Below are 25,127 nucleotides of genomic sequence, written 5' to 3' on the forward strand. Positions count from 1 at the left end.
ATTTAATTGAAAATGTTTGTTTTCTTTTTACATTTTTTTTTTTTTTTATAAAAGTCAAACAGTGAAATGAGTCCAAACATCAACATGAACATCTGTGAGTGAACAGCTGCTGCTATGAGTCTCAGCTCTCAGATGGCGGTGGAGCAGCCTTCCGAACAGCCTTGGCCAGTGCCTGTTGGACCACTGGATACAGTTTATAACATCCCTCAATGCAGGTTCGAATCCCGTCGGTCAGACTCTCTTTGGTCATTTCACCGTCAGACTGGAGCCCAGAGATCTGGTTCAGGCTGGGAAGAAAAGCTACGGTCAGACCACCCTGATTCTCCTCGCTGGCTGAGCCACAGCTGTTCTCCTCCACATATGTCGGATCGACCACATACGAAGCCCCGTCCTGACGGATGGAACAGCCCAGCACCAAGTCGTACATTTCAATCCCTGCGTCTGCCAGAGCCAGAGACGCACACGTGATGGCGTGGGCCAGGACTGAACCGCTGTTCTCAAGAACCATCACGTTGACCTCGATCTGTGAGCGGGGGTATTTGTGGAGGCACACGGCGGGCTGCAGACTCTCAAGGAGCATCAGAGAGAAGTCCTTATCCTGACTGCTCTGAATCCACGAGCCCCTCTCAGGGCACGAGAACGGAGCAAAACGCATGTCAGCGGTCAACCTGCACAGACAGAGTTTAATATTAAACAATGGACAAAGGAAACACTCACATACTCACACTGCTGTTTCAAATGGGCTGAAGGTTGTGTCAGTGAGTCCGTTTACATCCACACCAATACTCTGATCATTACCCGATTTCTGGAGTTTTCAGATTATGTAAATGATCGTGTAAACAGTGTAACCTGATATGTTTTATCAGATAACAGCAGTAATCGGATTATGAGAAATTGGATTAACACACCTGAATTTCTCCTCAATACTCCAATGGATTCTTTATGAATAACTTGTCATTACTAGGAACAAGTCTTAACTTTAAGGGGAAATTCTTAGCACAGACTTTGAATTCTGATGCTCTAGTACTATGTCATTAACTCTGTGTTCTCGGAAGTGTTATGAAAATGACACCACACTTGATGATATGTCTTTCTACATTTAAATGTGTTGAAAATAATCTATGAAATCTGTAAAATAAATAAATAAATAAATAAATAAATGAATATAATAAGAAGAAAATAATCTTTAAAAAATCTATGTTGAAAATAAGTTTTCTCACTGTTACAGCACACTTAAGTAGTTCTATTTATTCTGATCACTCAATGTGTATATTTGTAATAATAGGTGAATATCTGACTTATGGATTTATCTCTTTCTGTTTGTATGTGTTTATGCTCTTAAGTTTGTAGCATTTTGAAATTTGTTTTTGAATCAGAACTGCAATAATAACAGTAGGTATGGCTGTATTTATTTAACAGTAAGCCCCTTATCGGAGGCCTTCAACACTTAAAAAGTCCACATTTCACCTGTAAACCTACTTTTACATGCCATTTTTCAGCTTTGTTGACATGATACAGTAAAATAAAAATAATACTCCAATATATACCTTCCGCATTTCATATCGGTCTCATCTTTGCGCTTTGTTTCTCTGGGACCGTAAACGCAGCACATTAACTTGGTGTTTCCAGCCTCGATGTACGCGGAGCCTTTAGCCTGACTGACCAGCCCGCACCGGACAAAAACGGGCCGGACGTCCAGCTGGTCCCGCTGCCGGCCGTCGGCTCTGACTCCGCAGGAGGGGAGGGCGGCGGCAGGCTTACACTGGAACACCGAGGGGCTCTGGGAAACCTCTGGGCCTCGTACTCTTTTGGTGTCGGTCGGCATGTTGCGTTGAATCCAAAGGAAGGGGGGACACTTTGACAGTGACGCACCAACGAGTCCGTCAGGGAATGCATCCCCTTGGAAACAGTATATGAAACAACGTTCCGCCAACGGCTGGCACTGCAGGGACCACCATACGGAATTAAATTATAAAATAAATATGAACTGAAACAAGCTAAATGATAACTTCAAAATGGCTTATACGTCTATGACCAACTTAATACTTTAACACCTAAGATAAATTATTTAACATTGAATTACCTGTATCATTAAAAACACATCTTTTTACAGAATTATTTTTCTATTTGCATTAGGGACCCCTCAGGTCATTTTTGTCATTTGTATTTTTTTGTTTTGGTGATCACTATCGTTGTATTATGGCTCATGGCACGAATTTCTGCACCTCTGGGAACCCTCGAGCTAAAGATTTACACTCTAAAACTGATATAAAATTATTATTTCTCAATATTTTTCTTCTTTTTTTGCATAAATGCAGAGACTCCCAAAACACAACAGTCTCCTTTGCACTGAGTCATTGTGGAAATTTAAAGTGTTTTTTTTTTTTTTTTTTTTTTAATTAAGTTTGTGGATACTGCTGGAACCTGTAAATTTCCCTATGGGATGAATAAAGTATCTATCTATCTATCTATCTATCTATCTATCTATCTATCTATCTATCTATCTATCTATCTATCTATCTATCTATCTATCTATCTATCTATCTATCTATCTATCTATCTGTCTGTCTGTCTGTCTGTCTGTCTGTCTGTCTGTCTGTCTGTCTGTCTGTCTGTCTGTCTGTCTATCTTTCTTTCTTTCTTTCTTTCTTTCTTTCTTTCTTTCTTTCTTTCTTTCTTTCTTAAAGCACTTCAGCTCTGCTCACAACAACTAATGTGTCCTATCATTTTCGGGATTTTACCCCTTAAAATTCCACAGAAAGGTAGATAGCATTCATTGCATTAGTCGTTTTTGTTTTTATATGTAAAGAGCTAAAATGTAGAAAATGATAGAACATTTAGTTTGGTTTTGAGCAGAGCTGAAGTGGTTTGAGAAATAAATGCAGAAAAAAACAGAAAATATATATGTTTGGTGATTTCTAAGCAGTTTTTTTTTTTTTCATGTACATATTTGTTTCAATAGTCTTCAGAGGGTGGTAAATTACAGGAATGCACAAGGGTTGAACGAAGGGAAAACGCCGCAAAACAGCTCAGCCTTTTCTTGCATCAGCCGAGCCGGAGGAAGTTCATACAATTCAGGTGGCGGGCTTGGCTATGATTGACAAAAGCATTGGCCAATAGAGAAAGAGAATTACGGGCCAGTTGTTCTTTCGGACCAATGGGTGGCTGCTATGGGCGGGGTCACTGCGTCGGCTCTTTCCTTCTGGTCGAGCAGCGTGGGCTTAAGCAGTGTGTTTGGGAGCCTTAACTGATTCATTCTGCGAGAATAGCGACTTCTGTGAGTAAGAGAATTTATCCACTTGCTTTTAGAATATAGTGTACTGTATGCGCATCAGAACAGGAGTCTGGCTAAAGCTGCGCACGAGTCTTTTGGGCTGAATTTATAGAGGTAGCATTTTCAGCTAACATTTAACAGCTAGCTTAACTTGCTAACGTCAGCCTGTCATACAAGTTGGCTGATGTAACTCGATGCAAAACCTGCTTTGGACGAGTACTTTTAACCGGTACCACGTCAATACCAGTCACACCTGGATAGTTAGCGTTAAGTGTGTCATTAATGGTACAGGGGAACTGCTGAAACCGCTGCCAGTGACCATATGAAGCTAATAACCCGGTGTTTGTGCAGTCTCATATGACTCAAAACAAAGCAAACAGATGAATTTGTTCCACAGCCTGAAATTTCCAAAACATTACTCGGTTGTCACAACTTTCTGCGGTTACCAGCAAGGTGGTTTGGTAGTCAGGATGGGGACAGCGGCTGTTTACTGTCCGCTTGCAGGCCCTGGGGAGCCCCTGAAGGCAGCAGTGTGATTTCCATTGCCACCTATGAGACCACTGAGGGGAATTGAACGCAACCGCATTTTAATTACAGAGCACACTTTGTGGCCCAGGACTCATCCTGCAGCCTTATTTCATTTCTGAGAGGTTTTAGATGCTTGCATTTGAGTTGCTAGTTAGTAAGGTTTTGGGTTTACTTCAAGAAACGTATGTCAGGTGCACTATTTATCTCCTTTTGTTAGTGTTTGTGTTATTTAGGCTCAATCCTGCTGCAGTAGTTTCTTTTAGATGAACTAATCACAGGGTTAACTAAGATCTAGACTACATATACTGTATATCGAAGTTTAGTCCAAATAAACTTAGAAAAGAACAGCAAAGTGAATCTGCAGTCTGATTTAGTGGTGCATATCTTTGCTAAAATGGTCATGCTTTTATGAAAAATATCTTCAATTGTGTATTTAGGCCTTTTTTTGTCACGTGTATGCAAACAATAGAAAGAGTTCATAGTTAACATATCAATCAGTACTACTGTTACCACATAAATTGTTTATTTTTTAACATTTTCTTTGATTATTGTGTATCTTGAACATCATTTTCCACTTTGCCTTCTAAAAAAGACCATATTTGTTCCATCAAGAGCATTTTCAGTGAGTGACATTATGTGGTATTTTTACAGAATTAAGCTGCAAACTGAACTAACCTGTAGCTTCAGTCCTATCCTATTTGTCCCACTCGTAAGTGTCCATCCAATTGGGAGATTTTATCCACAAAGATGTGCAAAAATCTTTAAAACATATCTCACATGGTTCTGAAAGTTGTTTGTCTATAGAAGATTAAATCATTCTAGGTATATCTCAATGATCTGCAGCTAACTTGGCCCCAGTTTTCCACCCTGATTTGTAATGTAGCAGGTGTCCAACTTTTCTTCTATCTATCATATCTGTTTTGCAATATTTAATGAATAGGGCCACGCCATTTGGTGAAAAATTCATTGTGATGACTTGGGGAAATATTGTCAATTCAAGTCTTGCTTTGTTATGAAAAATAATGCATTGATCATTCATTTTGAAAGGGGTATTTTTGTTAATTCAAATTCTCAGATGCAGTCTTTGGCAGTTATGTAACTGCCCAGGCTGATCATGATTACATTTCGATAAATTGTGTGTGTTTATCTTTGTAATGAGTCCCTGAATGTGAGGGATTTCCATTTTGAAAAATTGCGTATGTCACTATTCTGACAGAAGGCTAAAAGAATAAAGAACATGTCCAAAATTTTTAATAGAAAACAGGAACCACCCTTAGCGTGCATTGATGTCAGTGCTGGATTCCTGAAATACTTGTTTGTTTGTTTGTTTTTTAAAGAAGATAACCCAGTAGAACGTCTCTGCTTCACCTGACTTTAGCCTAAGGGTGATTTCTATGATTAGAAAAGTTCTGACATGAGCAGACATATCACTCTTTTGCATACCATGCAATCTGAATGCAGTTACCCTTCAGAGTATTGAAAGTTGCCTAATGATAATTGTATTTTCTTTGTTGTTGATGCAGAGCTGATTCAGAATGGACTCTTCTTTGAGTGCAGCCCAAATCCGCGAGAAGTTCATCGACTTCTTCCGCCGCTATGAGCACCAATACGTCCACTCGTCATCCACCATCCCACTGGACGACCCCACGCTGCTTTTTGCAAACGCCGGCATGAACCAGGTACGCAGGCTTCTCTTCTCCACTGAAATTCTAAGATTATTGCATTAAACCAGGCCTATCAAACTCATGTTAGTTCAGGTTCCACATTCAGCCCAATACGATCTGAATTGGGCTGGACCAGTAAAATAATAACATTATAGCCTATAAATAATGAAGGCAAATTGGTGCAAATAAGTACAATTTTAACATTATTATGACTCAAATTATCATTTATTTATATGCGTTACACATGATGTTATACAAACATTTGGTAACAAGCAGATTATTGTTAAAATTTTGGAGCGGAATTTGGAACTAATATGAGAATAAATTCTACGATATTATTTCTCAGCTTGTTAACACAACTTACAGATCACAGTTATACAGTTACAGACAGGATATTGATAAAATTGCACCTAATTTTCTTAAGACGTTTCAGGTTGTTCAGACTCGTTCAAATTATTCACATTTTATTGTTAAAGGATAGTTTGTAAATGTAAATATTTTCATAGAGTAATGTTATGTTTTCAGTTTGAACCATGAAGGAAATTTGGAGTTGTCATTATGTATTGGTGATTATATTATTATTTTAATTAAGATCATATTGGTGTGTATGCGAAACTTGAACTAAAACGTGTTTGACATCCCGGGCTGTTAGTATCGTCAGTGGAATTTTTCCACTTTGCAAATTCATTGCACAGACCAGATTGGAACCTTTGGTGGGCCCGTTTTGGACCACATGTTGTACACCCATGCATTAAACAAACTCTTATTCATGTTTTTTCCTCAAGTTCAAGCCCATCTTCCTCAACACCATCGATCCGTCCCACCCGATGGCCAGGCTCCGTCGTGCTGCTAACACCCAGAAGTGCATACGCGCAGGTGGAAAACACAATGATCTGGATGATGTTGGTAAAGATGTCTACCACCACACCTTCTTCGAGATGCTGGGGTCCTGGTCCTTTGGGGACTACTTTAAGGTATTGTGTGTTTTTTGATCAAATCATAAATGTAGACTACTGAATATTTACTTTTCTGTCAGTTTTTCACTTGCATCATTACAAATTAATCTACTGAAGTAGGCAGCATTTTGATATGAAGAGCGGTGGACCTGTAGCTCTTCACTGTACCATGTTATTGACAAGTGTTTTAGTTGAAAAGGGAGTTAAAGGTGGAATTTGTTTGGTTTTTATGTATCTGTTAAAAGAAACAATACCAAAACCAGAAAGCAAAATGATAGTAAAGCGAAACTAAAGAAAAACAATGTGTATAAGGTGCAAAAATATGAGCAGTGAATACAGTTATAAAAGAGTGGGATTATGATGTAATATTACTCAGATGAACAGAAAATGTATGGTTTGCCAGCTGAATGATTTTTTTTTTAAGATGCTGCAGTTTGTCATATAAGGTGTTAATCTGTTCCAACATGGAAAGGAAACTGAGTTGAGTGAAAAGGTGGGATAATGAATACTGGCTCAACTTGTACTTTAACAGTGGATTTGGGAATTGAACAGAGTTGTATTGTGAGTTCAATGAATGACAGATTAGGAAATGGTGTAAATAAAAAGTAAGGTTTCCTACAGTTTTGGTGCAAAATGGAAAATGTTATCATCATTGAGGTTTACGTTGCTGTCCTGTGCGGGTTTGCAGATGGAGATTCCTGGGTAGATCACTGTGTGACATAGATAAAGAAGGATTTTTGTTGATAATACAATATGGACAAAAGTATTGGGACACATGTCTACAGCTGTAAGATGTCCTGTTCATGCTGAGTTGAGATATAAACATCAGTGTTTCTTTAAAGTTTAATGGGAGGTTTTTCTTTTTCAGTGAGATATGAAGAAGCTATTGTGAAACATAATTTTAGATGTTTATATCATAACACAATGTGCATCATTATTATAAAAATAATCATAAGTATATGTAATCCTGTCGATGTACCCCAGTGATAAGGTGCTGTGCTGGCAAAATTTGAAAATGACCCATAAAAGTGTTTGAATTTGGCCTTGAAAAATGTGTACGAACCCTGATTAATGTTCAAGGTGATTTCCCAACTCTTGTGGGAGTATTTAACCTGTAAAAACTCATTACATGTATTTAGAGTGAACAGCATTAACCTTTAAACCTGTTTGTTTTTACTTTCTCCTCTGTTTCTGGTCTTTTCATTCTGCTTCTTCCTTGCCTCTGCTGCAGCATCTCGCCTGTAAAATGGCCCTGGAGCTTTTGACTCAGGAGTTTGGGATTCCCATCGAACGTCTGTATGTCACGTACTTTGGCGGAAGCGCTGAGGCAGGCCTCGAGCCCGACCTGGAGTGCAAACAAATCTGGATTGACCTTGGGTAAGGACAGCTCAGGCGTAGACGGGAACATGAAGGTAGTTCCTTATTGGCGTCTTTTTGATGGTTGTGGCTCATCGTGCCTGTTTTTATGTCTTGCATTGGCGCGTAGTGAAAATGCAAAACCCGCGCTCTCTATCCTCCCTGTTAAAAGTAATTGCTCTCTGCATGATTATCCTTTGGGGAGCTGCTTTTCTTCTCCCTTGGTCCCACTGAGCCGCGACACTGGTAACAACAGCTGTCTAGAAGATTCTCTCATTTCTCCACCTTCCTGTTTCAGACCATATGCCTGTAGTGTTAATGTCACAGTACAGAAACAGGTTTTGTGTTTGGCTTTTATTGATTGGCCATGACTGATTATGTAATCCTATATTTACATTATTACAAGCATTATTATCAGTGTTATTTTTGATTATGCTGTTTTGTTTAGAACATTTACTGACTGGTGCTTAGTGTTTATAGTCACTGCAGTTCAGTGTGAAAACCAGCAGTAAATAATGTTAAAGTATTGAGATGTATTTTCTTTATTTGATTTGACAGTTGGCTGTTTTGATTTGTTTATAAATCAGGGGTGTCAAACATACGGCCCATGGGCCAAAACCGGAGTTGCCAAAGTGCAAAAATTACACTCAAGATAATAACAGTCAGAGGTGTCCAAATTATTTTAGTTCAGGTTCCACATACAGACCAATATGAACGCAAAGGGGTCGGAGCTGTAAAATATTAACGTGATAACCTATAAATAATGACAACCCCAAATTTTCCTCTTTGTTTTAGTGTAAAAAAGGAAAATTACATGGAAAACTTTACATTTACAAACTATTCTTTCACAAAAAATGTGAATAATCTAAGCAAATATGAACAACAACATGAAATGTCTTAAGAGAAGTAATTGTAATTGTACCAATATTCTGCCTGTTATTAAATGTTTTGTGTATTTGTAGATCCACTGTGATCTGTAGGTTGTAATGTACATGTGTAAATGATAAACTGAGGCAGAATAATATTAAAAAAAATTGGCACTCATTTTTCTTTAGAAATTTCAGCTTGTTCATGTTGTTCACATTTTGTTAAAGGTTAGTTTGTTGATGTAAGTATTTTCCTTATTGTGATTTGACTTTTTTCTCTCTAAAACAAAGAGAGAAGTTTGGAGTTTACATAATTTATAGCTTATTATGTTATTATTTTAGTGGTCCAACCCACTCTAGTTCATTTTGGGCTGAATGTGGAACCTGAACTAAAACGAGTTTAACGTCCTTGATCTAAATGTTGGCAGCAAGATTTCGATTTTTACCTCAAATGAATCGGTTCAGAAATGTAGTTTTCGGTTTCTGTGGTCCCTAATATTTGGTATCATTATCAGCCCTGGAAAAAAAATTCATCAAACCCTTTTTTTCTCCATTATTTCATTGTTACAAAGTAAGCTTTCAGTTCACTTTTTGTTGCTTTGTGTGATTTTAAATCTGGCCTTTGTTCTTGTGGTTCATAAAAAGGAAGTCTGGTTCTGTCTCTCTTTACTTCCCTCTGTTTTTTTGTCTGAAAACTCTGCGTTGGTTTTCTTGTACGAAGCTTGGACTTTCATTTCCACTTCACTCACGCATCCTAATGTTGACGTGACTTTTTTCCCGTCATGTTTTTGTCAGGGTGGAGGAGGCTCGCATCCTTCCAGGCAGCATGAAGGATAACTTCTGGGAGATGGGAGACACGGGACCCTGTGGCCCCTGCAGCGAGATCCACTACGACCGCATCGGAGGAAGAGACGCCTCGCACCTGGTGAACATGGACGACCCCAACGTCCTGGAGATCTGGAACCTGGTGTTCATCCAGTTCAACAGGTAACTCCTCCTACAGACACTGAACCTGTTTAAATGACCATAAAAACCCAAGAACTGGGAGTAATAGGATAATTGTAATAATGACATCTGACGAGTTTACGTGCACTTCAGAAAATACAATAATAGAGAAACCCTGGTTTAGATGTTTGTTTATTGTTTATACTGATCCCCATTAGCTTCCACCATAGCGGGTGCTACTCTTCCTGGGGTCTGTTAAAATACAAATACAGTTACAAAATACATACATAAAAACAAGTTTGCAATTCATTTTTTTCATCAGTAAACTGAACATTTCATCTCAACGCATAAACCTTAAAAAATGTAAACTTTTATCTTTACAGCAACTTGGATTGCAAGAGTCAAAATCATTTGCATTACTGCATTTCCTTGAGTAGTTCCTGTTTGAGTGGTTTTTTGAATGAACATAAGCTTGTAGTGTGTTTGATGTATGAAGGTAACTTATTCCATGGACTGGAGGCCCTGGAAAAGACAGAGTTTTTCAATTGATTCGTTTTTGGTTTGGGAAGTTCAAGGTGACCCATGGTGACCTGTCTGGTGCCATGATTATGTTGTAGACCTCTATGCCTTATTCTGGTTCTTGTTTTACTCTTCCTCTTTTTGATTGACACTTTTTCCTCCTGCAGCTCCTTTACAATGTTTTAGGCTATTCTTGGGTTCATACAGAATATGAACGTACATCATAAGTCTCAAACTAATTTTAGTTCAGGTTCCACATTCAGCCCAGATCGACCTCAAACAGGCTGGACCAGTAAAATAATAACATAATAACTTTATAAATAATGACAACTACTAATTTTTCTCTGTGTTTTAGTACAAAAAGTAAAATTACACAATGAAAATGATTACTTTTACAAACTACTCGTAAAAAAATGTGAATAACTTAATTTGTTAAGAAAAATAAGTGGATCTACAAATGCACAAAACACTTTAGTGTCAGGCATCTGGAACTGGAAATTGTAGCATTTAACTTAATGATCAATACAACATGACTGTCAAATTTATCCCATGGACCGGATTGGACCCTTTGGAGGGCCGGCTTTGGTCCACAGGCCATATGTTTGACAGCCCTGGTTTACATGATCACTTGAATAATCTGATAATTCCAGACATCAGATAATGTTCAGGTTTACAGTTTTGTTGTGCATGTAAACAGGCTCAACGATGCCCAGTATTAAAGGGCAGTTTATTAATCAGTGCAGTGTGTTTTTAAGTAGAATAAACACATTAGAAAATTCAGTAGAATCAAGAAATTTAATATGAAACATAATTAGTGGTTTAGGTATTGTCAAATTCTGGTTTTCTTTGTTTTAGAGTCTGTGATGGACATGGGTTTTGACATTTGCTCAGTAGTATTTGATCTGTTGTCGTCATCTATCTTTGTCATTCTATTTTTATATTTAGATAATATTGTCATCGACCGTAGACAAATGAACAAAACAACTCCATGTTGCATGCAGCTGTGTTCATTTTACAACAGCAACACACCTACACAGAAACCGAACTACAATCAAATAAATATATAATTAGGTAAAGCTGGTGGAATTTGGACACACCTTTTATTGTGCACTGAATGTTTTTCAGTCAGAGTGTACACGCCCCAGTGCAACTGTTGAAGAACGTGTTTATATGTTGTTGATTAGTTCACAAATGTTCCGAAGTAGACCGTGTTTACACTAAAGTCTAATAGATTTCCTCTAGAGCAGGGGCGGCAAACTCATTTTAGTTCTGGTGCCACAAACAAACCAGTATGATCGAAGTGGGTGAGACCAGTAAAATAATAACAATGAAAAATGAGAGTTACCCAACAATAGTAGATTGGTACGAGATTATCTTGCAAATATTCAACATGGAGAAATTGTCATACTCTATCAGAATCCAGAGGGTTAAATTTTATCATATTTGGGACAAATGGATCAAGTTTGTATCCTCTAGCCACCCCGAATTTGTATCACTCGTCTAAAAATGTCCTCTTTTTTATAATCTCCTTGTATTTTTTTTTCTTTGTTTAATGTTTTTCTGCATAAACATGTGTAATGTTTAAAGAATCCAGAGGTATTTTAATACTATGATTGTTTTTAAGGTGAGAAATACTGAAACTGTAAGCACCCAGTTCATGTGTTTGTGTTTTAGTTGTTTTTTTCTACACTTTTGTATGTATAAAATAAGAAATATGAAAAGGGTTCTAATAGGTAACATATCTATGAATGGTAATGTTGAAGATATTTTGTCACCTTCTCCAATAAAAACAAAATAACAAAGAAAAAGAAAAATTACATTATGAAAATATTTACATCTACAAACTAGCCTTATAAAATATGTGAATAACACAAACAACCTGAAATGTCTTAAGAATTATAAGTGCAGTTTTAACAGTTTTATGCCTCTGCTTATCATTTACATGTAGTTTATAACTGGCATATCAAACTGCATCTATAAATACACAAAACATTCAGTAACAGGCAGAATATTGGTCAAATTACACTTATATCTCTTAAGACATTTCAGGTTCATATTTGTTCAGGTTATTCACATTTTTTGTGAAAGCATAGTTTGTAAATGTACAGATTTTCTTTTGATTTTACTTTTTTACACTAAAACAAAGAGGAAAAAATTGTAGTCGTTATTTATATAGGTTATTATGATAGTATTTTACTGGTCTGACCCACTTGAAACCAAATGGACTGATTGTTAATATCTTCAGTTTAAGTTTTGCATTTCACAACTTCGTCCCATGGGGCTGATTGGACCCTTTGGTGGGCTGCGGGCCGTATGTTTGACACCCCTACTCTAGAGAAATTTGATAACGTGGTTTAAACTTGTAATGTGGTTTCTGTAACAACGTCTGTGGTCAAGGTTGAAACAAATAAAAGTTGGTCCTCAAATATAAACTGGGTTAAAAAATAACATGGTTAAAGTTGTGGTATCTGTTAAATTATAAGCACAATGTTCACTTCTTAAGTTCAATCGAATAGAGTCAACACTATAATCTCATCTGAAGGGTCATTTATGTCCAGTTTCAGTCACTGCAGCTGCAGCCAAACTGTCATTTGTACAAACTTAGAAGTGACCCAAGAAGGCAACGTTTATACAATAAAAGCTCTGTTAACCCATAAAGACCCAGTGTTACATTTGTGGCAGTTCCCAAAGGAATCTTTCTCTATATTTAACCTATCCTAAGTGATTTATCATCAATTATTGTAATGTTATCATCTGAATTTTGCATTTTTTCAGTGTAAATTATGTATTTTCCCATATTTAATTTATGGATCATGTAGATGGTCATAAAAGCTCCAAGTAAATTCAAAGATTGTTATATCAGAAACAGAGAAAACTGAAGAAAAAGGGACTTTTTCAGCAAATATATCAATAACTGAACATAAAACAAGTACGTCCATCCTCCGTCATTGGTCCAACTCCATGGGTTTTACTGGTGAATCAATGTTGTAGAAGATGACGGTGTTGCCACGGTAACTACGGAGCCTCTGAACGTCCAAATGGGTCATATCTGATGACCATGAAAAGATGACAACCTGTATTTTACACCAATCATTTCAACATGTTGATATATTTAGTGGTTCCAGTGGCTGTTTGGGTCCTTACAGGTTAAAGTAGTGAATGTGATCAGTCAACTGAAATAAGTTAAACATTCAAAGACGTGTTGCATTTGTAGAAAAGCACAATCCAGTAGTTAGAACATTGGAAAATGAGGATTCAAAGTGATTATATCCTTTATTACCTGTATATATGCTTATATGTTGTATATATTTCTTTTATCTGTTATATGGAGTTAACTTTTAGTACATTTTATTAGTGTTTGTATATTTTGCATTTTTAGTTTTTGTTTATTGTAAATATTTTTCAGTATAATTTTGTATGATATTTCAATACAGTCTTTTTGCACTTCAAGTGTTTTTAACTTATTCTATTCTATTCTATTCTATTCTATTCTATTCTATTCTATTCTATTCTATTCTATTCTATTCTATATCCATTTCTACTAGTTAAATAAAGGCCGGGAACCTTCTGCAGCTGAGATGAATAAACTCCCTGGCTCAGTGCTAATGTTTTTTTTTTGTCCTCTGTTTTGATTCAGAGAGTCTGAGACGGAGTTGAAGCCTCTGCCTAAGAAGAGCATCGACACAGGGATGGGTCTGGAGCGACTGGTGTCAGTGCTGCAGAATAAAATGTCCAACTACGACACCGACCTGTTCGTCCCGTACTTCGAAGCTATTCAGAAGGTATTGAAACGTGACAGAATGTGTGACCTTCTAAGGCAGATGTAAGAACAGTACTTAGTATTAACAGGGCATTTTAGTTCAGGTTCCACATTCAGACCAATATGATCTAAAGTGGGTCTGACCAGTGAAATAATGACAACTCCAATATTTTCCCTTTGGTTTAGAGTGAAAAAAGGAAAATTACATTATGAAATGGTTTACATTTACAAACGATTCTTTCATTAAAAATGTGAACAACCTGAATTTGATACAGATTTCACTATAACAGTGGTACATTTGTCATATGCTCCAAATTTGTTTGTCCTGACTATGATATACTGCAGGTAATACACTAAAATATACTGCCATCCTGTTGTATTTTTACTGCATGTATAGATAAAAACATGTATATGAAAATTATCTTTATATATATTACCTAAACCAGTGCTGTTTAATTTTAGTTCAGGTTCCACATTCAAACCAATATGATCTAAAGTGGGTCCAACCAGTAAAATAACAATATTATATAAATAATAATGAGAACTCCAAATTTTCTCCTTGATTTAGAGTGAAAAAAGTCAAATTTCATTATGAAAATATTTACATCTGTAAAATATCCTTAAAAAAATTGGAATAACATCAACAACCTGAAATTTTTCGTCAAAAAAATTAGTGTAATTTTAACAATATTCTGCCTCAGTTTATCATTTACACATGTTCATTACAACTGACAGATCACAGTGGATCTACAAATACACTAAACATTTAGTGACAGAATACTGGTAAAATTTTAGAGTTTGGAATTGGGAGTTGACATTAGTAATAGGTTATTCTGTTATTATTTTACTAGTCTGACCCACTTGAAATGAAATTGGGCTAAAATGAGTTTGACACAGTTAACTGTTAATGTCTTCAGTGTCATTTTTACACCATCTGCTAAGAACCAGTCTGGGCCTTTTCAGCGCTGGACCTATTGTGGTGTTTGTTCATTTCATATTCATAAAGGCCGCTGACTGAGTCCCCTCTTGTGTAACTAAAATGCCTTCTAATCAGTCATGAACCATTTTTGTCTTCCAGGGAACAGGTGCACGTCCTTACACAGGTAAAGTGGGCGCTGAGGACGCTGATGGCATCGACATGGCCTACCGTGTCCTGGCCGACCACGCTCGCACTATCACCATCGCCCTGTCAGACGGAGGTCGGCCCGACAACACAGGAAGAGGGTGAGTAACTATTAACCCTTTTAAGACGGATGTGGCTCCAGCGCCATATTTATGTATAAACTGTCACATTACTGTGACTCCTACTGAGAAAATTCAAACTGCATCTTTTAGCTGAGGTTGGGTTCTTTCTATTTGTCCATAACACATTAGGGTAGAGGTCTGCATTGGCTGGGGGGGAGGGGTGGAAGTGGGCAGAGCAGAGAGCAGCAGAGTGCAGTTGGTGAGAGAGAGATGGAAGATTTTATTACTTTTAGCAGCATTTTAGCAAGGTTTTAGCGGTGAATTCTTGTAAATAAGTGTATATATAAGTGATGGTGCTGTTTTGGAGTGTTCTACTAGTGCGTTTTGTCATGTTTTTGTGGAGTTTTGCTGTTTTTTCAGCTCTTTTCTTGTTTACTGTTTTTACACGCATTTTTCTGGTTTGTGTAATTCGCTACTAGTTGTATTTTAGCTGTTATATAAATAGATGTTTCTTTATATATGTGGAAATCTATTTACCGAGAGCTAGCCAGGGCATACACGGGTGCAGTGTCTGTATTTGAATCAGATGATGGATGTTTTTGTCTGTGAAATGAGGGGCTCTGTCTACAAGTAGACAGAAAGTGAACACAGACTATCAGACAGGATAAAAATGACTAGAAGGAACCAAAAATAAGAAAAGGAACATGGCCATGGAATGATCTAGACCTTGGTTTCTCAACCAGTTTTTAACAAACGCTATAATCTTTCTATAAGCTTTTAAAGTTTCATTATGCACATCTATAGTTGTTTGACATAATAAATATGATTAAAAATGCAATTTTGTTTTTTAGTTTTTGCTTTAAAACACTGTTTTAAGCATTTAATACATATAATAATCTTAATTAATGGACAGATATTGAAAGTTAAGTTGCAAAAAAGGTGCAAAAGAAAAATCTGACACTTTTTTTTTTTCCTTAAAAAATTACAAAGAAATCCTGTTCTAATGGTAGTCCTTATAGGGTTAAATATATCCTCATGCACAGCAGAGCCTGAATAATGAGGTTTTGGTTGAAGGAAACGTCTGCTGTAAAGTGTTCTGTGGTTCTTCTTCAGATACGTGCTGAGGAGGATCCTCCGCCGTGCGGTCCGTTATTCTCACGAGAAGCTCGGAGCTCAGAAAGGCTTTTTTGCGTCTCTGGTGGATGTGGTGGTTGAGTCCCTGGTGAGGTTCTGTTTCTTCCTTTGCTTTGTTGTTACTCTTTGATTCATAGTGAGAGAAGAGCAGGTGTAGCTTCATTACTGAACTACAGTATTTCACCATTAACCCTTAAAGACCCAAACAGTTACCATCCACCAAAACCATCTACTGATGTAAACTGTTTAATACCTGTTGGTCCATTAAATGTATCAATACATGTAAATAATTGGTGTAAAATACAGTTCTTCATCTTTTCATGGTCATCAGATATGACCCGTTTGGACATTCAGAGGCTCTGTAGTTACCGTGGAAACACTGTCAGCTTCTACAACATTGATTCACCCGTAAAACCCATGGAGTTGGATCAGTGACAGTGGATGGACACACTGGGTTTGAATATATTAAGTGATTAAAAAAAAAAAGAGCATGAAGTTACAAAACAAGTGATGTTAGAAAAATAAGCAAAAACTTAACTAAACTGAAGTAAAAACTTTAAAGTAAGCAGCAAAAAAAAGCCAAAATGATCAATAAAATGAACAAAAATGAAGATTCAGTCAACAAAATAAGTATCATGAACCAAGTAAGCCACAAACTGAACAAAATTGAACAAAAAATATAAAATGAGTGACAAAATGTAGAAAAATTTAAAAAAAAAGTCACAAAATGAGCAAAAACAAACAGAATATGAATAAAAATGAACAAACTAAGGTTGTAAAACCCATGGAGTTTGTTCAGTTCATGATAGATTTGCTGAAAAACTCACTTTTTCTTTAGTGTTCTCTGTTAAATAACCCTCAATTTTAATCTGAGCTTTAATGAACATCTACATGATCCGTGAATTAAATACAGGAAATTACATAACTTACACTGAAAAAAATGCAAACTACAGAGGATAATATTGTAATAAATGGTGATGAATCACTTAAAGGAGATGAAATAGGAGTAGTTCACTGCCACAGAAGTAATACTGGGTCTTTATGGGTTAATCACTGTTTTCCTCAGTAGTATCATCCAGTTTGTGTCTAATGGTATAAGCCGTGACCTCACATCTGTTTGTTCTTTCTATATTCCAGGGCAATGCATTCCCAGAGTTAAAGAAAGACCCAGAAATGGTGAAGGACGTAATTAATGAGGAGGAAGCGCAGTTCCTGAAAACCCTCAGCAGGGGGCGACGTATCCTCGATAGAAAGATCATGAGTCTGGGCGACATTAAGACCATCCCAGGTGAGACTCAGGCTTATTTAGGTCCACTTTACCTCTGTTCGAAGACAAACTCCACCCAAACCAGGATGATGAGGGTTTTTATCGTCTACATGTGGATGTGAAACGGATTATGACACAATGTCACAAGAAAACTAATGCATGTGAGGGTTAGTTTCACTTCCTAAAGACAATATCTGTTTAGGTGTACATGATATTTATTTAATCCAATGTCAGTTACTCTTACTGTTCTAGTTCTGTTATACACTAAGGACACTTATACCTTCTGCTATAAAATCATCGCACAATCAATATTTTTCTACATAAATCTCTTTAAACCCCTTCAGTTCTGCTCAAAACAACCAAATATTTAATGATTATCAGGATTGTAACCCTTTCAATGCCAGTTTGAATACATGATGCCACATGTTTTACTGAAAATAACACAAAATATGAGATTTTCCATATAATACACAATTAAGGGATGTTTAATTATTTTATATCAGCGTTTTGGACATGTCAGAGTTTGTCAGTAACACTGATTTAATTGCATTAGTAGTTTTTGTTCAGTGTTGGAAAAATATGTCTCATGGACTTATTGATTGTTTTTTTTTATTGACTGATTGATTGATTGTTTATTTTATTTCGAATATAACATTAAAACCAAAACAACAAGAAAATGTGACATAAAAAGAAAAGAAAACATATTTGAAAAGGAGCAGTATGAAGTTTAACGTATATGCTCCCGCCCCCTTACCCCATCCTTCCACCTACACCAAATTCCCATGTCAGATCTCTTAAGTAACTCAACAAATCCTACACATATCAGACTAAATTCTGACTCAGCACAAACACAAAAATGCTATACATATCAAAAATAGACTCTGTCCATTCCGCAACAGCATTACACATCAAAATGAACTCTGTTCCTTTCTTAGCAGTAATACCCATATCACAAATAAACTGACATTAAAACTATATTTTTAATCTTACATATAAACATATAAAATACTAATGCAGTTAAATCAGTGTTATTGCTTCTTTTTGACATATACAAGAAAGTAATCACCAGCACTGAACCCCCAGTAGTCATCATATAAAAAATCTAATTTACTGTGTTTTTGTTTTTTTTTTCATAAATGACAGTGACATCACATATTCGAACTGACATTTAAAAGGCTGATGTCCTGAAAATAATTAAACTTTTTTTTAGTTTTGAGCATAGCTAAAGCGGTTTAAGAGATTTATGCAAAAAGAATATTCATATATGATGATTTTATATTGTGTTTTTTGTTCATGTAGCTTTGTTGGTAAATTATAAGGATGCACCGAGGTTAAACATATTGATATGACTCTTATCTCTGAAGATGCTACATGTCAAATTAATTTAAAATTTTATGTGTACCTTCCTTTGGACAAAGTTTGTTCACAGTTTTGAGAAATTTTGATTAGTCAAATTTTTTACGCATTTTTGAAATATTACAAATGTGCCTTTACTTCTAATGGTCCATATTTTGATGGTTTTTAAGATGTAAATGTTTGGAGATATCAGTATAGTTGCTGTTGATCACTGATAGAAGTCATATATGGACTGTGATTGAATTAGTTGAGTTCTCCTCCGGTGAAAGTACCACCCACTTCTATTGGAAGATTGATCTCCTGCATCCAGACCACAGGACTGGAACATAGAACAGAACCTGACAACCTCACACATTCAACTGGGGATTGATTCTCGTTAGAAAATGACGTTGACATATGGGGACATTGGTCCTATTTTTCAACTTGGAAACAGGCTAAAAAATGTGCAGTTTTTACAGAGGGAAGCTAAAAATGAACTAAAAAGACTGCAGATTTTATACAGAGAAGAAAAGGCGTAAATGGTAAAATAATACATCTGGTATTGTGCTCTTTTCAACAAATGTCAAGGAAATGATTAAAGGAACATATAGTCAAAAAGCTACCCAGTTACCCTTTATTTGTAATGTCACACAGTTTATTATGAATGAAAGTGACATTAGCGAAGTCGACTTCTCTCTCATCTCAGTGGAATGTGGCCACGTCTGTATGAGTATTTGTTGATTAGATTAAAAACCCTCTGCGCAGTCGTGTAATTGAGAATCTTGACATTTCTAAAACTCTGAAGCAGCTGTGGCGCTAATTGCAGTGAGGAGCCTGTGCTGCAGAATGTATGTAATGAAACCCTGCTGGTAAAATTAAGTAGTTTAGTCTCAACAGCAGACAGTCAGACGGCAGCATTAAATACATTTATTTACCTGCTCACAGATCTAAAGCAGCGGTGGCAAACATACGGCCTGTGGGCCAAAACCGGACCGCCAAAGGGTCCGATCCGGTCCCTGGGATGAATCTGTGAAATGCAAAATATACACTGAAGATATTAACAGTCAGTGATGTTATAATCATTTTAGTTCAGGTTCCACATACAGACCAATAAAGAATCGACTTTCCCGTCATTGTGTGTTCAATGAAATTAGGAACGCTACACCAATCAGTGCCTAATATTAATATTAATAGTAAAAAAAACAATACACCAGAAAATGAGAATAGAGTGAATATAAAATTACAAAAAGTAATCTAAGAAAATACAATTTAATTTTTTTTTCAAGAAGCTAAAAGTAGAACAAAATATACGTAAGAAAATAAGATTAGAATGAATATAAAATTACAAAAACTATGAAGTAAAATAAAAAGTAGAATATAAAGCGTTACATAAAGTAAAACAAGAATAGAACTTAAATTAGAATAGAATAAAAATCAAACAGTCAAACTCATTTTCTTTCAGGTTCCACGTTCAGCCCAATTTGATCTAAAGTGAATCAGACCAGTAAAATGATAACATAATAACCTATAAATAATGAAAACTGTGTTTTTCTCTTTGTTTTGGTGCAATAAAAATATCATGAAATTGTGAAAATATTCAAAAATAAGTGCAGTTTTAACAATGTTCTACCTCAATTTATGACTTATACATGTGCATTACAGATCAGGTCTACAAAGGCACAAAACTATTAAAATTATTAAAATTGTACTAAATTTTTAGACATTTCAGGTTGTAAATATTTGTTCAAGTTATTCAAATTTTACTGTTAACAGATAGTTTGTTAATGTAAATATTTGTTATAGTTTTAATGTTATTTTTTGGACTAAAGCAAAGAGAAAAATTTGGAGTAGTCATTATTTAGAGGCATAATATGATTTTTTTTTTTTTTTTTTTTTACATTAAACCAAGAAGAAAATTTGGTATCATTATTTCTAGGTTATTGTTCAATTATTTTCCTTCAGATCGTATTTTTCTGTATGTGGAACCTGAACTAAAACCAGTTCGACCCTTGACTGTTATTATATTCAGTGTAATTTTTGCACTTTGCAGATTCATCTCATGGGCCTTATTTGACCCTTTGGCGGTCCGGTTTTGGCCCACGGGCCTCATGTTTGACACCCTGTTTTAGAATGAGGCCTGTTTGCATCTGAAGCAGCTTTTCCCTCTTCTTTGCTTCCAGGTGACACAGCCTGGCTGTTGTACGACACATACGGTTTCCCTCTGGACCTCACCTCCCTCATCGCTGAGGAGAAGGGCATGGTGGTGGATCTGGCCGCCTTCGAGGACGAGAAGAAGGCAGCGCAGGTAAGACGGCGACAGGGGGATGGGGCGGCGTTCTGATGCCTGTTCTGGTTCCAGGGTTTTGCGTTCAGTCCCTGCGGTCCGATGTTTTTGTTTCCCTTGTGTCAGCGCTCTGCCACTTATTGCACTGTAAGTCAGAATCAGCAGCCGTGCACCGGGGTTTTAAATAAACCTGCATTTACTTCACAGCCTCCTGCTAATGCATTGTTTGATTTCACCCAGGGATTGATTTCTTTTCCCGTGTCGTGCAGCCTCGAGAGCGAGGGTCACGCTGTGGTTCCCGTCCCCGACAGATGGACGAGGGGCCAGTGGCGAATACTTACAACTCAGATTATTACCTTACACTCCCAGCTGTATATTCTAAGGCAATTTAAGACGGTTGATCTCCAGTAAATCCTATCTTTATGAAGCTGAAGTGATGTTTGGTATTTGATCGGCAGGTTTAGTCGGAAATAACAGACAATGACAGGATCGTATCTGCACGTGAATCAAGAGTCAGAATATCAATAAACCAATACACAAGAAAATAAGAATAGAGCGAGTATAAAATTAGAAAAACTAATAAGTAAAATAAGAAAAAAGAATATGAAGTTTTACCAAAAGTAAAACAAGGAGAGAACTGGAAGTAGAATAGAATAAAAATGGACATAAAATATGAATAGACATAATATCAACGGTATGTATCTATGAACTCAAATATATATTATATTATTATATTGCATTGTTATTGCAAGAACAGAAGTTTTTGCATAAACTGCAGAGGGTTATTGCTCATAATTCACATAATAGTTATTTGACATTTTAGAAGTGATTGCATGAGGATACATTACAATAAAAATGATATTAACAATATTAACTGTATGTATATCTATGAGCAAGTCTATAAAAATAGTGCATTATGTTTGAATAAATATCTCATTGTTATGGCAAGAACAGAGGATTTGCATGAACGTATTGCACATAATTCACATTATACAGAGTTAAGGATCACAATGATGGAATGACAGCGTTGACCAGCCTAAAAGATGTCATTTAATGCAGGGGAAAGTAAAAGTTATGTATTCTTTATTGTCAGTTTTAATCAATGGTGGATGAAGAGCAGAAGTCCTAAATTTAGTAAGAATACTCAACTTTATTTATAAAACGCTTTAAAAACTTTATAGTCAACCAAAGTGCTGCACACAGATATAAGAACAAATAAAAACACATAAAATAATAATTAAATAATTTAATAATTAAAGCCAACCTCTCAAACTGAGTTAAAAGCCAAAGAGAAAAAGAGGATTTAAAAGCAGAAATTATGCTAAAATACTAGAAGTACACTGAAAATCCTTCATTAAGAGTAAAACTCCTCTTTCCTGTAGCAAAAGTATCTTAGTTCTATCAAAATGTAAGAACATCCTGCCAAGTAAATGGTTCCTCTGTCATTTAATATTGTATGATGTTGACTCATCTGAGTACTTTACATGGTTAATATTCATCTGAAGGATTTTTACTGTTATGTACTGTTGGGATTTGAATCTATGGCAATGCATTATATTGTGTATATATTTTAGGTGTATATATGGATGGATGGATAGAAGCATTATATTAGATATATATTATAATGCAGAATATTCTATATATTTTACAATGCATTATACATATTATAATATATTCTATAAGAATATCAAGTTTGTAGTGTTGCACATATGAAAGAAGAGTAGAACAAAATTTAAGTCCACTGTCCCACTGTCTTGTGTCTGTTTTGTCCCACTGTCTTGTCTCGTCCTGTCCCTGTACACTTTGGTCTAGATGAGCCCTCCCTCTGTGCATATGTATGCAAACAAGGAAGGGATGAACATGTGAATATAAAGTTTGAGATTGTTACTTGAACAGAAGCTGTAATTAAAAAATAAAGTTGTCCCCCGAAGAGGGGTGGTGGTGGGTTAAAAAAAAAATAAAAAATTTAAGTACAACTCCATGTGTATAAACAGCATCTCAACATAAAAGGCAATATTACATCACTAAAGTCAACGTTTCATGAAAAACAGGCCTGTTTTTTGCCTCGTGACGATGCGTTTTCAAGCAAATCAAAGAGCATTTTTAAAGAGTTTATTTTCTGGAAGGAGAATTTTCTCAAGCGAAGGAACACACCATCCTTCTGTTGATCACAAATGGCTTTTTCTACATGACTGTTACACAACACCAGTCTGTTTATGCACAGTCGTACTAATGTTTATAGAGTTATTTTTTGGAAATAATATGAAAACATTATCAAGCGCCTTTTTTTGTGCTGTTAGATAGACAGACAGACAGACATAAATGCTGTCAGTGTGAGCAGCTTAATGCGGTCATTCAGGCATATACATGTGCACTCAAACACACCATCACAAAAAACCACACACACTATAAAGGTAAGTAAGTCAACAGGCCCCATATAGTCTATTTAAAACCAACTACTACCCTGACTCATTTATCAGGCTGACGGCAGAGGGAACAAATGAGTTTGAGGTTCTGTTTGTTCTCCTCTGAGGTGCATGGTATCGTCTCCCTGATGACGGCATTGAAGTGAATCTGTCTTTGAGGACATGGTCTGGTTGGGTTAATATACTTCTGGTTTTCTGGACAACCTGCTTCTTCCACAAAGAATTCAGGTCTTTTAGTTGGACTTCTGCAGTTTTGGATCAGACCCTAACGATGCTGCTGAGACTGTTCTTGTCTTTCACAGACATCCCTTAATAAAAGTAAAGAAAAGGTTATAAGACTTCAAAAAAACAATAAAAACTAGAAGCACTCGGAGAGCGCAGACCTCTGCCAAGGCTGATCAGTGGCCCCCCCGTGGGCCCCCCCACCCCCGATCACCACCAAAATTTAATCATTTCTTCCTTATCCCATTTCCAACAAACCCTGAAAATTTCATTCAAATCTGTCCATAACTTTTTGAGTTATGTTGCACACTAACGGACAGACAAACAAACAGACAAACCCTGGCAAAAACATAACCTCCTTGGCGGAGGTAACTACATGAAATAGATTTAAAAGTATGTGAACTTACAAATATGCACAATGTGTGTATATGTGTACATACATGTGCATGTATATGTATCTGTATATGTTTGTGTCTGTACGTATATTTGAAGGGGGTTTGTATATTTTGTTTATGTAAGTATATTATGTCTGACGTATATAAACTTAATGAAGGTCTAGTACTTGGGATGGGGGAGTAGTTGGATGTGAACTTGATACAGCAGTTTCATGTTCAAGTTTTATGTTTATTTTACATTTGAAAATTGAAAATAAATAGACGTTGATTAAAAAGAAAAAAAAGGTTTACAAATGTTAAAGGGGTCATATTTTGCTAAACCCACTTTTATTAGTCTGTGGTTCATTTATTTGTGTATTTACATTCAAATGAAGGCATCTGGGGGAATTTAAAACAGCACAAATATTATACAAAGCAAGAAATAAATGATTTTCAAGTAACAGAAATACAGAAGTTATTCACAGATACAGAGAAACTGAATATGAAACATTTTGGTAGAACAAAACCTAAAAAGATGTGCGTTTCATGTTGTTGAATAGAATGGAGCAAAATATTAAAGGGCTCATATTTGTCTAAACCCACTTTTATTCGTCTGTGGTTCATTTCTTTGTGTATTTGGACCCTAATAGTTCATACAGTTTGAATTTGAACCCTCCAGCTGCTGCAAAACTATCTTTATATGCATTCCGGCAAAAATTTAGTGGATTTCTACAACCTGTTTTAATTCCTTCTTAATTTATTACGTTTTATAACTAGTTTCATCTCTACATTTGCACATATGAGGTCCAGACTTCAGACGAACATTTCTCCAGTTTGACATAATTGTTTATCGGCAGCAGCGGTTGTCATAAAAACTGAAAATATGTCCAAACTTGGAGCCGATTACCTTTAATGTTCAGTTGTTGGTTGAATGGGACAGAGCAGCACAGCCAACAACCTGGAGGGGGCGGGGCCTGAAGTGGCTCATGTGCATTTAAAGGGCCAGCGCTCCAAACCACCTTTCTGGTGTCA

At 36.2% G+C, this 25,127-nt stretch overlaps 2 protein-coding genes across 3 annotated transcripts in view; one reads left to right on the forward strand and one right to left on the reverse strand.

Moving 5' to 3' along the window:
* Positions 1 to 1,863, reverse strand: exosc6 (exosome component 6). The gene is made up of 2 exons (XM_030135573.1): positions 1,548 to 1,863; positions 1 to 668 (listed from the first exon to the last, which is right to left on the reverse strand). Exons 1-2 carry the CDS (start codon positions 1,823 to 1,825, stop codon positions 122 to 124), a joined length of 825 nt encoding a protein of 274 aa, XP_029991433.1. The 5' UTR covers positions 1,826 to 1,863; the 3' UTR covers positions 1 to 121.
* A 1,319-nt stretch (positions 1,864 to 3,182) lies between these two features.
* aars1 (alanyl-tRNA synthetase 1) overlaps positions 3,183 to 25,127 on the forward strand; it is a 39,285-nt gene continuing 17,340 nt past the window's right edge. The window contains exons 1-10 of one of the 2 annotated variants that reach the window (XM_030135567.1): positions 3,183 to 3,277; positions 5,326 to 5,481; positions 6,252 to 6,440; positions 7,654 to 7,799; positions 9,440 to 9,631; positions 13,746 to 13,890; positions 14,947 to 15,092; positions 16,167 to 16,275; positions 17,325 to 17,475; positions 20,970 to 21,094. In XM_030135567.1, coding sequence (XP_029991427.1) covers positions 5,338 to 5,481; positions 6,252 to 6,440; positions 7,654 to 7,799; positions 9,440 to 9,631; positions 13,746 to 13,890; positions 14,947 to 15,092; positions 16,167 to 16,275; positions 17,325 to 17,475; positions 20,970 to 21,094 — 1,347 coding nt within the window. In that variant the 5' untranslated portion in view covers positions 3,183 to 3,277; positions 5,326 to 5,337. Of the gene's footprint in view, positions 3,282 to 5,325; positions 5,482 to 6,251; positions 6,441 to 7,653; positions 7,800 to 9,439; positions 9,632 to 13,745; positions 13,891 to 14,946; positions 15,093 to 16,166; positions 16,276 to 17,324; positions 17,476 to 20,969; positions 21,095 to 25,127 lie in introns of both variants that reach the window. The other variant, XM_030135568.1, reaches the window with a different exon arrangement.

This window comes from Sphaeramia orbicularis, chromosome 6 (assembly GCF_902148855.1).
Source record: "Sphaeramia orbicularis chromosome 6, fSphaOr1.1, whole genome shotgun sequence".
Taxonomy (NCBI): Eukaryota; Metazoa; Chordata; class Actinopteri; order Kurtiformes; family Apogonidae; genus Sphaeramia; species Sphaeramia orbicularis.

Coding starts and splice junctions, on each gene's coding strand:
- exosc6 (XM_030135573.1), bottom strand. CDS start 1,825: ATGCCGACCGACACCAAAAGAGTACGAGGCCCAGAGGTTTCCCAGAGC. Junction 669..1,547: donor ACCGATATGAAATGCGGAAG/GTATATATTGGA, acceptor CTGTCTGTGCAG/GTTGACCGCTGACATGCGTT.